This window comes from Scomber japonicus, chromosome 8 (genome assembly GCF_027409825.1).
Source record: "Scomber japonicus isolate fScoJap1 chromosome 8, fScoJap1.pri, whole genome shotgun sequence".
NCBI lineage: Eukaryota > Metazoa > Chordata > Actinopteri > Scombriformes > Scombridae > Scomber > Scomber japonicus.
The window spans coordinates 19,760,703-19,773,400 of record NC_070585.1 but is presented as its reverse complement, the minus strand read 5'-3'; the positions used below and the strand labels follow the sequence as shown (position 1 = coordinate 19,773,400).

General features: G+C 39.8%; 2 protein-coding genes across 2 annotated transcripts; both read left to right on the top strand.

The window, feature by feature from the left end:
• The first annotated feature begins 273 nt into the window (after positions 1 to 273).
• On the top strand, positions 274 to 8,258 carry slc25a43 (solute carrier family 25 member 43). The gene is made up of 5 exons (XM_053324405.1): positions 274 to 608; positions 2,665 to 2,906; positions 3,181 to 3,353; positions 6,875 to 7,009; positions 7,499 to 8,258. The coding sequence occupies exons 1-5, from the start codon at positions 337 to 339 to the stop codon at positions 7,709 to 7,711; spliced, it is 1,035 nt and encodes a 344-aa protein (XP_053180380.1). The 5' UTR covers positions 274 to 336; the 3' UTR covers positions 7,712 to 8,258.
• A 1,582-nt stretch (positions 8,259 to 9,840) lies between these two features.
• Positions 9,841 to 12,017, top strand: slc25a5 (solute carrier family 25 member 5). Its single transcript, XM_053324408.1, has 4 exons — positions 9,841 to 10,007; positions 10,817 to 11,303; positions 11,388 to 11,528; positions 11,625 to 12,017. The coding sequence occupies exons 1-4, from the start codon at positions 9,897 to 9,899 to the stop codon at positions 11,780 to 11,782; spliced, it is 897 nt and encodes a 298-aa protein (XP_053180383.1). The 5' UTR covers positions 9,841 to 9,896; the 3' UTR covers positions 11,783 to 12,017.
• Positions 12,018 to 12,698: the final 681 nt, after the last annotated feature.

Here is a 12,698-nt window from a genome sequence, read left to right as displayed (position 1 = left end):
TTATTGCTTTATTGTTTATTTGTATTTTTGCCCCCTATATTTGTATTTGTATTTTATTATAAGCAATAGTAAAGGAAAAGGAGACAACAAAAGAAAAAGGCTTCAGGTTTTAACAGCTGGTCAAAGGGCGACCCCTGGTGTTGCTGTGAGATCTCTTCAGCTCCACCACTGACGTGTCGGGTCACATTACACCGCTGGTCTTGACAGAAGGCGGATTTACCTCTTGGGTCTCTATATTTAGATGTCTAACCTGTTGTAAACAAATCCTATCCTTTGCCTCTGAGAGAGCCGAAATCACCCGTTAACCAGAGTGTTTTGAGGAAAGCCAGAACCAGGATGGCCTCTGTTAAAACGGACGACAGACTGACGAGGTCTCAGGGCTTTTTGTGTGTCGGTTTCGCCGGATTTTTCAGCAAAACCGTCACGTCACCTTTGGAAGTGGTTAAAATTAAAAGCCAGGTGGGCACTTTTCACTCTAAACGGGGTTTTTGGCAAAGTTTTCTTCTCATCTACCAGAATGAAGGGTTTAAAGGATTTTGGAAGGGGAATCTCTTTTCTTGTCTCCGGTTGTTTCCTTACTCTGCAGTCCATCTGACAACATATAAAAAGTAAGTAGACATTTGACTGTCACTTTGTGGTTAGTTAATAACATCTCTGGTGGTTTTCTCATCCGTGTTTTGTGCGTTATTTGTGCTGTTATTTGTTTGTCAGCTTACATTGATTAATCAAGTCGTGTGATGAGTAGCCTAGTGAGTAACACACATCAAGTTCGTCAGCGGAAACATCGATATGCACCTTAACATTGTTTAAAATGTTAAAATAAAGTAAATAGTGCGTTTAAATGCAATGTTTACTTCAATTCATGCTATCAAATATGTACTTCCTCTTTTACTGTGCTGATGAACACCTTCTTTTTTCCGCCAATCAGAGGGCGTCATTTTCTCTGTCGATATTCAAAGTGAAAAGGTTCAGTGTTGCCCTCAGTGTTGTCTCACAGGTTCTTCACTTCTCCCCCTCAACTATCTTCTCATATCAGATTGACTGATTATCTTTGGATGGACAAAACAAGACATTTAAAGACATCACCTTTGGTTTATTAGAGACTGTAATGGATATTACATTATTCGTTTGAAACGATCAACAAATCGTTGTATCTGTAATATAATGAAATATATTGAATTTGGCCTGTTGGTTGATCAATATAAACACTTTGAATTTGATAACATAGGTGGGAAATTATAATAGGCATTCTAGACATTGACATTGCCTAATTGTTGAAAAAAAGTGAGTTTTTTTTCATCCCTAATATATCAATTTATATATTATACTTAAATGATGTGTCATTGATTGCTGTAATGACTGCATGTACACAGTCCTGTGGAAGAAAACATTCATACTGGTCATGAGAGGAAGTGCTGCCCGCGAGGCTGAACTCAGGGCACATAGCTCCCAGTGTCTTCTATCAGGTTACTACAGGACAAAACATACCGCAGTGCCCACAGCATGGCTGATAAATAAACATACCAGTCAGCGAGTAATCCGACTAACAGCCATAAATACAGTCTGCCATGTGTAGGCGGAAGCTACCTGAGTCACAAGACACTCCGTCACGTTTCAGAAGTGACGGACGGACACGTGTTAATGTAAACACACCCCATCATGAGGGGGCTGGACAGTACACAATGTACTTTTCCTCACACATGGCCTGAGGTTTACATTGGGTTTCAGGTGCAGACTTCTTAATATTGATCTTACTACACAGTGATATCATTAATACATTCATTACAACTTTAATAAACTATAAACTGAGCCAGGACTGCCAGTAAGTGATTGTGTTCACTTTGCAGTCTTTTTTTGTTTTTGATGAACACAGCCTATAAAATGTGGGAAAATAGCTAAATGCAAAGTTGGCATCTTCAAATTCTTCTTTCTGTCCAACCAACAATCTTAAATTCAAATATATTTAATTAACAGTGATGTCAAACAGAGAAAAGTCACATATTCTTATATTTGTGATGCTGCAACCAGCTATTGTTAATGCTACATTATTTTAATGATTAATAGATTCATGATTGAAATGGTTTGCAGTTAATTTTCTGGAGTAATTTATTTATCAATTTTAAAATTTATTCTTTTCCACACTACATTTAACCAAAAAAATAAATATGCAGGGAGGGGTTCCTTTTTGTGGACACGCATATTTACATTAGCTTTGAAAACAACAAACTATAGCTGCAATAATTAATCGATAAGTTACCAAATGTTGAATTAATAACAAACTATTTTTGATAATCGATTATTCCCTTGGAGTCTTTAATTATGAAAAATCTACGGTTCCAGCTTCTAAAATGTGAATAATATGGTTTCTGTGATAGTAAACAGAATATTTTTGTGTTGTTGACTGTTGGTCAAGACAAAAGCAGACATTTTATAGACCAAACAGCTAATCAATTCATTGACAAATTAATCAATAATGAAAATAATGGTTACTTGCAGCCCTACAACAAAGTAAACATAAAACAAAAACAGCATGTGTGCACTTAAAGCTCACATCTGTCAAACAATGCCATCAAATTACCCAGACAAATAAGAGGAGTTCACTGTCTAATCAATACTTTCCCTTCATTTAAGTGTTTTTGTTTTTTTCCTCCTCTGTGTGTGCAGGATAGTCCACCTTCACATGGATGAACTGGGCTTCATCTCTCAGTGGAGGGCCATATTCGCAGGTGGACTGGCAGGTGTTGCCGCTGCCCTGGTCACGTATCCTCTGGAAGTGGCAGAGACCAGGCTCATTGTTCAGAACTGCAGAGAGCCCACATACGTTGGCGTCATTCACACTCTCTCAAAGATCTCCAGGAGTGAAGGGCTGCTTGCTCTCTATAGGGGCTTTTCCCTCACTGTCTTGGGTGTGTATGCATATTCATACGAATGTGTTAATGTGAAGATATCAAACATGAATACCGTTAAGAGGAGCTCTGCTTTAAAAAAAAAAAAAAAAAAAAAGTTTTAATGCGTCCTTATGAGCTAACAGTCAAGTTTTGTTGGGCCAGTGACCAAAATATTAATATCCACCCCCTATTAAAAGCATTTCTGTATCTACTTACAGGCCTTTTCATCTCTAGCCCACACATCATTGGCTGTACACATTTCATTAATATTACATTTAATTGTAACTCGCAGGTGCATTTCCGTTTTCTGTTGGATGCTATGCGGTCTACATGAACTTGGACAAGCTGTGGCAGGAGCCTCCTTCTCGCTTCTCCTCCCTCCAGAACTTCATTAATGGTTGTCTTGCAGCAGGAGTGGCTCAAACACTCTCCTACCCTTTTGAAACTGTGAAACGGAAGATGCAGGTAAGTTACCATGTTGGCTTTCAGCAGAACTGAAACAGATATGTTAAAAAGAGATCAATTTCATTTAATTTTTTTTTCTTTTTAAAGACAACACACAATAAGTCATGGTTAAAAATTACAGACAGAAAACAACAAGATGCCACAAAGACAAATAGCAAGTGCAAAGCATTGGTAAACACACACACTATCCACAAGAAGATATAAATAATGTCTGCGGTTAAAATAGGAAAATAAATAAATATACTATATATTAATATAGAAGACATCACAACTCTTCATCACTTTTAAGCGCTTGGTTGAACTTAGATACACTATATTGCCAAAAGTATTCACTCACCCATCCAAATAATTGAAATTAAGTGTTTCAATCACTTCCATGGCCACATGTGTATAAAATCACGCACCAAGGCATTTGTGAAAGAATGGGTCGCTCTCAGGAGCTCAGTGAATTCCAGCGTGGTACGGTGATAGGATGCCACATGCAACAAGTCCAGTTATGAAAATTCCTCGCTCTTAAATATTCCACAGTCAACTGTCAGTGGTATTATAACAAAGTAGAAGCGATTGGGAACGACAGCAACTCAGCCATGAAGTGGTAGGCCACGTAAAATGACGGAGCGTTGTCAGTGGATGCTGAGGCGCAGAGGTCACCAACTTTCTGCAGATGCAGTGGTGTAAAGCACGCCACCACTGGACTCTAGAGCAGTGGAGACACGTTCTCTGGAGTGATGAATCACGCTTCACCATCTGGCGATCTGATGGACAAGTCTGGGTTTGGCGGTTGCCAGGAGAATGGTACTTGTCTGACTGCATTGTGCCAAGTGTAAAGTTTGGTGGAGGCGGGGCTATGGTGTGGGGTTGTTCTTCAGGAGCTGGGCTTGGCCCCTTAGTTCCAGTGAAAGGAACTCTGAATGCTTCAGCATACCAAGAGATTTTGGACAATTCCATGCTCCCAACTTTGTGGGAACAGTTTTGGGATGACCCCAAAGGCTGACCTCAACCTGATAGAACACCTTTGGGATGAATTAGAGCGGAGACTGAGAGCCAGGCCTTCTCGTCCAACATCAGTGTGTGAACTCACAAATGCGCTTCTGGAAGAATGGTCAAAAATTCCCATAAACACACTCCTAAACCTTGTGGAAAGCCTTCCCAGAAGAGTTGAAGCTGTTATAGCTGCAAAGGGTGGACCGACAGCATATTAAATCCTATGGATTAAGAATGGAATGTCACTTAAATTCATATGCGAGTCAAGGCAGGTGAGTACTTTTGGCAATATAGTGTATCTGTATAGTTGTGTTATTGTGGTCTTTTTAAATATCCTAGCAATATTTCAGTGTGACTGTAATCAACATCATAAGAATAATGCTGGAGATAATTTGACAGACTTTTCAGTTTGATCTTACCTGAAATAATTAGAAAATAACTGTAAACATAAACAGGTCTACAGTGCTGGCTCGATTTCCACATTTACTCCACAAGGGGGCAATATGGGTGTACTTAAATGATAGCTTCACTTGGTCACTCATGTTTTGGAGCATGGAAAGTTTTATTTCTTAATCAAATCCATCAGAATAGTAATTGTAGTGAGTTTTTCCTGTTATCCTCATTAAGCCTGTGAACATTTAAAGAGTCAGGATATTTTCCACATGCGTTATTAAAAACATGATGGTCACAGGTAAACATGCTTAGTCTGCAGGTTTAGTCTTTACGTCACGTTTCACATATATTTTGTATGTTTGGAAGGGCACTTGGGAACAATAGTGCATCAAAGGACAGAATACTACATCCGGTTTTATATGCCTATTATTAGCTACCACAAGGTTCAACAGCAGCTGGGAATGTTGAATGTGTCCCGGGTCTGCAGAAGCTATAGATAAGTTCTCTAAAGATAGACAGTTACTATCAGACAGCAAGCAAGGGGAGAGCTTTAAATGTCCAGTTCACGAAACCATTACATTGCCTTACAACAAACATAAAAGTTACATAATTACTGCTATAGTCTCTGTTGTGTAAATAACTAAACATTAAACGTCATGCAGATAATAGATGATGGGGACACTGGTTAGTGTGTTTGCAGAAGCTTAGGGTAATGATTCAGGCAAAGTACTGTTTAACTCGCTAGTTAGCTTGATGTTTTATCTACAAATTAAGATGTTTGAACAGTCTAAAAGCCTTGTGGATGCATGCTCCCTTTGGGAACCTTGAAACTTCTAAAGATACATATCTGTCACGTGGCAGTCAGGCTGTAGAGTTGTGGTGTGGTTAACAACGGAGCACAGGACACAGAGTCTTATCAGCTTTTTAATACACAACTTAATTAACATAATTTCTTATCACTGCTAAAACACTTCCTCTTCCTCATAATAATCTCCTGCATAGCTGATTTTAACAGTTTTTTTCCCACTTTATTCTCAAAAGGGCATAATTGTGTTTACTCTAATTTGCTGTTGTCCCTTTATTTGATATGATAATATGATATTATTGTTGTTTGTAAAGAAATGAAATATTTGTAGTTTTGGTCAGGTCAGTTGCTCTACATGTCTTAAGAAGTTGGTAAAAGTTGAAAAGAGAAGTTGATTAGATCAGCAAATGCACTCCCCATCACAATCAAACACACACACACACACACACACACACACACACACACACACACACACACACACACACACACACACACACAGTGAGAGTTAATCAGGCGCTAAATTGTTGTAAAGTGTTTCTAAATAGAGACAGGAATGTTAGTTTTCCTTTAGTGCACTACAGCTCAAATCAAATTGTCTTTGTATAGCACATTTAAAACAAAGAAAGTTTACCAAAGTGTAAGCTTAAAATACCAAAATAAATCAATTTAAAACAAATTAAAAAAAATAGAATAAAAGAAAACACTAGACATAATAATAATAAAAGACTCTCTGCACAATATAAGAACAAGAATTGAAAATCAATGAGAAGAGGTGGGTCTTCAGCAGTGACTCAAAAGTTTCTCACGTCTGAGCAGTTCATATATGAACAGGTAAGCTCTTCTAGAGATCTGGGGTAGAGGCAGAGGCTCGGTCATCTCTATTTTTGACCCTGGAGCTCAGAACATCCAAGAGTATGTGGTTGGTCGACCTTAGTGCTCTAACTGAAGAATGATGATGCAGGCGTTCTGCTAGATAAAGTGGTGCTAGACCATTAAAATCTTATAGAGCAGCAATAAAAATTTTATATTAATCCCAAAACGGACAGGAAGCCAGTGGAGAGAGGCCAATACTGCCGTTATATGATCACGCTTTCTTTCACCAGTTAGAAGACGAGCAGCTGAATTTTGAACTAACTGCAGATGACAAAGACACAACTGATCCACACTCACATACAGATAATTACCATAATCTAACCGAGAGGTAATAAAAGCATAAATAACTCTCAAAGCCATTATGAGAGAGATCGATTTTTACCTTGGCTAAAAGACTTCATGATCACATCACTTTATGGACACGTGTTATCACTATCATTCATTTTCACTTTCATTCTTTCCTCAGGCGCAGAGTGCCCGTCTCCCCCATTTTGGTGGAGTTGATGTTCATTTCAATGGAGTGGTCGACTGTTTCATACAGGTGGTCAGAAACAAGGGCGTCCTCTCACTCTGGAACGGTCTTACCGCTAACACAATAAAGGTACAGTGTCTGAACAATCCATAATGCAGTATAATTTCTGTTTATTTATTAACTCAGTCACACTTACACCCTCTATCATTCACATGGCTAAAACAGGCCTACTTTATCTTGCACTGCAGACAATTAATAGGAACTGAAATAACTGCACGTGCTCTTTGGAATATGACTATCAAAGAATTGTAACCCATGGCCTACGAAAAAAGGGGGAGTGGGGGAGTGTGTGTGGGGGGGGGGGGGGGCATGGAAAACAATGTTCAGTGTGTAATTCATAGCAGGAATATTACGGGCAAGGTGGGCAGAGACTGTCTCTGGAACAGCATGCTCCACTCTCCAATTTCAGCTGCTAATGTCATGATGGCCGTTCATCGTTTTATAGATGTAAAGCCTTGTCATGAACAGCCTTTTAGTGAAATCTGAATTAGAATAAAGCTCATTGAATGTTGAATAGAGTCTAGGCTCCTTTTTTTACCTTTAGTTATTCCTTCACAGATTGTTCCTTACTTTGGCCTTCTCTTCACCTGCTTTGAGATGTGTAAGCAGGTTTGCCTTTACCGCAACGGGTACATCATCTCACCTCTGAGTTACAAGCTTACTCCGGGGGTCGACCAGAGCCTAGGGCCGAACGAGCTTCAAGAAGTGAAGCGTTACTTGAGAAACAGGAACTTTGGGTCAGGAGAGTCGTCTTTTGGAAACCGCTGGTGAAACTTCAAATGAGAGGATGTCTCGTGAAAAGCATCAAATCTTGCACTCACTTGACCGACAGAGTCCAAATGGGTCATAAATATTCATTGGACTTCAGAGTCAAGTAACAATTACATAACATTGTTTTCCCAGTGTTATATCTCCATTACAGCAATTAACACATGTTCACTGTATCTTGTTGCAGCAACAGCCTACCTCTTTCAGAACACTGTTATTTTATCTGACAGTATTGTAAAATGGTTTGTTCACTCAACCATGATGTATTTCCATGACTGTCTTTAACTTAATATTATGTGCCTTGAGCGTTACTTACTTATTTTGGGGCTTATTCAGTTATAGCAACAATCATGTAGTACTACAGTGTATTCACATGCAGTAGGCTGAAAATGCTCTTTCATGTCTTGAACTAAAATTTGAGCATCATGAATGTGTAATATTGTCGTATTATATGCAATTTTGTGTGATAGATTCTATTTTTAATGTATAAAAAAGCAAAATGTTGATTTTGATGAGAGAAAGGTGCATGAAACATTAAAATGGCTTTTTATTGACACTTTCTATTTGTTAAGTGTACTTTTGTATGGTACATACTGTAGATTTAATATATATGATAATCTGATATTAAATTAAAATAAACCACCTCCTCTAGCCCACTTTCTTTGGTGTAGGTTCAGAATAGAAAGTGGCCTTTTGTTTCTAGTTTTTGACATTTGCATCAGTGTCATTGGTCAGAGTAGTAACTATAACCTACAACTTAATATCTTCACTTTGAAATTAGTTTAATGGATCTGTAAAACTTCCAGTTCATTTGTAAGATTTTGTTCTTTGCAGTGGTGGAAGAAGTATTGAAGTAAAAGTACACAAGTATTAGCAGTAAAATGTAGTTAAGGTAATGCAGTAAAAGTAGTATTTTGGTCTCTCTGACTAATATATTATTATATATGACATCATTATATCATTATTACTAAAGCATCAGTGTTAGAGCAGCTTGTTACTGTTGTAGCTGCTGGAGGTGGAGCTAGTTTACACTACTTTAAATAAAGTTAGATAGTTCAGTCCAGTGGTTCCCAACCTAGGGGTCAGGCCCTTCCAAAGGGTCATCAGATAAATCTGAAGGGTCGTGAGATGATTAATGGGAGAGGAAAGAAGAAAAAAGAAAGCTCCAATTAACAAATCTGTTTTCAGTTTTTGGATTTTTTTCTCGAATCTTTGATTTTCGGTGAAATTAGCATTTATTGAAATGAAACCATGTGAGAAGTTTAAAAGGAAAAATCACTATTTGGTGGAGCTGTTAACAACTCAGACATCTTAAATGTGACCCTGACTACACACTGCTTTGTAGTTGAGGTCACAACCTAAAGCTCGGAAACCACTAGTTTAATCTTTAACAATGTGTTGTATTTTAAAAGTGTGTTATATTATCCATTGTGTCAACTCTTCATCTGAAAAGTTACTAATATTGTCAAATAAATGTTGTGGAGTAGAAAGAAATATATATATATTTTAAATGTAAGACAGCAGTAACTGTCGATGAAAATACTAAAATAAAGTACAAGTACCTTAAAATTGTACTTCAGTACAGTATTTGAGTAAATGTACTCAGTTACTTTGCACAACTGGTTCTGTCTGGCTTTAGTTTGCTGACACTTACTTTGTGTGGAATCAGTCAGCTGATTCAATCATGTCCTCCTCCATACTGTGGGAAACTGAGTGACAACCAAAGGACATTAACAGATGGGATGACCTTTACACACCATAACAGAGGCATTGAATGCCCCAACTGCGTCAGACTGACATTTGACATGACCTCAACCCAACTCTGACCATAAAGCTGATTTTAACGACACACTAGTACCTGCTTTGTTGTGAGATGTGATTCAGTCAGAATATCTCAACACTTCTCAACATTAAAGAAGTTGGTGAAACAGTGTGCTTGTGGGACAGATATTGTGCTGTGACTTATTTGACTGATGAGGGAGAGCACCAAATCTGAATCAGAGGGCATCAGTCAACCCTGCCCACTCCACCCGCACCCTACCAATGAAAAGCGAGAGTGGAAGTTCGCGTTTTTTCTCGCGCTCAGTCTCCTTAAATCCCCTCACTTCTAGATTGACTTCGGCCATTTCAACTCAACCGGCAAACCCCTCCGACAGTCTGACGGGACGGCGACTGATAACATCAGAATATGAGTGAGACAGCTATTTCCTTCGCCAAGGACTTCTTGGCTGGCGGTATTGCTGCTGCCATCTCCAAAACAGCTGTTGCCCCCATTGAAAGAGTCAAGCTTCTTCTTCAGGTGAGTGGGACTTTTAACAAAACTATTTTTTCCTTTGCACGCACTTGGCATTTAATGACAGTTGCAAGTAATGTCTCTGCAACACAAACAGGAAACATGTTGGTTAATTTTTAACGTTTTCTTGTTGATGTGGCAGTTTCTAAGGATGGAGGGATTTATTAAGTTTAGTTAGTTAAAGAGATGCTGTGGTTGAAATGATGTAAAGATGCTGCATTGTTAAGTAGAAGTAGAGTTCTTAAACAGGTCTGTAGTAAATGAGAGCAGCTGTATCAGACTGCTGCAGGGATAGATGAGGAATGAGCATATCCGAGCTGTATCAGACCTGTTACATAATACAAGCTGCAGTCTTCCTCAGCAATAATACAGTTACTTAAAGCAATAGGCATGACTATCCACTGTGTTTCTGAGTATCAAAAGTACTCATCCTCCATGACACCTCTTAGTTAGGCTTCAAAACTTAACAGACAAGGTCACAGCAAGGTTTGCAGCATGGCTCTCACTGCTGCACTGGGCCTGGGCTCAGCAGCAGCAGCAGCAGCAGCAGGAGGAGGAGGAGGGATGGAAGAAAGGGTGTGAATAGTTGAATGGATGCCGACAGAGAGTACTCTGGCACATGGATGCAAATGTGCCTGTCAGACAGATGCATGAGAATCATGGGGATTTGTATTGAATTACACAAGTTTAAAAGTTGAAGTGAAAAGTAAAAGTTAATTTACACTACAGCTAAGTCAAACTACATTATCTGCCTTCATGTAATGGTTGCTAATGTTGTTCTATAATGTACTGCAATATTTGTGCTTTAATGACAGGTGCAACATGCCAGCAAACAAATCTCAGTTGACAAGCAGTATAAGGGCATCATGGATTGTGTCGTCCGTATCCCCAAAGAGCAGGGCTTCCTCTCGTTCTGGAGAGGGAATCTAGCCAACGTCATCCGATACTTCCCCACTCAGGCCCTCAACTTTGCTTTCAAGGACAAATACAAGAAGGTTTTCCTTGACGGCGTGGACAAGCGCAAGCAGTTCTGGAGATACTTCGCAGGTAACTTGGCCTCTGGTGGTGCCGCCGGAGCCACATCACTCTGTTTCGTGTACCCCCTTGACTTCGCCAGAACACGTCTGGCTGCCGATGTGGGAAAAGCCGGAGCAGGGCGTGAGTTCAAAGGCCTGGGAGACTGCTTAGTGAAGATCTCCAAGTCCGATGGCATCAAGGGTCTGTACCAGGGCTTCAGTGTGTCGGTCCAGGGCATTATCATCTACAGAGCTGCTTACTTTGGTGTCTATGACACAGCAAAGGGTGAGTTTTCATTATCTTGCATTGCTAAGTTACTTCCATGACTTGAGACCTTCACTAAACTCCTGATTTATGCTTCTTTTCTAGGCATGCTTCCAGACCCCAAGAACACACACATTTTTGTCAGCTGGATGATTGCTCAGTCTGTGACTGCAGTTGCCGGTCTTGTGTCCTACCCCTTCGATACTGTCCGTCGTCGTATGATGATGCAGTCTGGACGCAAAGGAGGTAACAAATACAAAATATCACTGTCAGGTTATGCCAATGCATTGCTAGAATGGTGGTTTGAGTTCTTTGCTGTTGTTTTTTTTTCTTTCTCTCTAGCGGACATCATGTACTCCGGCACCATTGACTGCTGGAAGAAGATCACCCGTGATGAGGGAGGCAAGGCTTTCTTCAAGGGAGCGTGGTCTAACGTGCTGAGAGGCATGGGTGGTGCTTTTGTGCTTGTCTTGTACGATGAGCTTAAGAAAGTCATCTAAGTAGTTTTTATGTCCACTGTTCATGTTGTGAAGTTTAAACTGTAACATATCTTGTACATTTGGATGGACTGAAATGCTGCGATTATATATTTATAGGGACCAGCTAGTATTTTCTACTAGTTGTAACGGGAGAATCTGTCCTGCTCCTCTCTTGGCCCATACTTTTTCTTTTTGTTTTGCCCCTCACCAGAATGTCATTCCCTGAACACAGGAACCTTGCCAGAAAAAGAGAAATAAAGGCAACCTACTGAGTGAATCTCCTGCCTGGTTTTGAAATCTAATGCCATGTATGAAGGGTACTATTGCAGACGGCGTGTGACCAAGTGTCCTGGCAGCCTCATATTCTCAGTCGTGTTGCTTTGGGAAGCTGTTTGCCAACCTCGTGTGCGAAATGTAAGCTTAGAACTGCAGAGGTCTCCCAGGTTGTGGTTGGTGATTAGCCAAAATCAACCGAGAAAGTTGACCCACTGACAATATTTCATCCAAGACGCTTCCAGAAAAGTGATACATAGGCCTATTTGCAAGGAAGTCTGCTAGTGTATTTGACAGATACTGGTAGTTCAGCAGAACATTTGCACAAATTACTTGCTGCTGCAGCGAAAGCGCCAGGATTATCTCAAGTGAGGTAGATTATGCCAACCAACTAAATATACTTTTATCTTCTGCCAAATCTCTTCTGACTCCAACTGGTGTGACTGAGGACTTTAACTTTGAGCTGTTTGACCATTGAGTAGTCGGTATTACACACCTGTTCCATCCATTCCCTGGCACAGCCAAGTGATCTCTATATGTCAATTAAACCGTAAAGATCCCAGTAAAGCAAAAGAGAGGCTGACGTAGACCAGATCCTAGTTGGGAGTTAGGTGGGTGTTGCTACTGCCACCACTTGATACATGATCTTTCCAGCTGCAAAGAA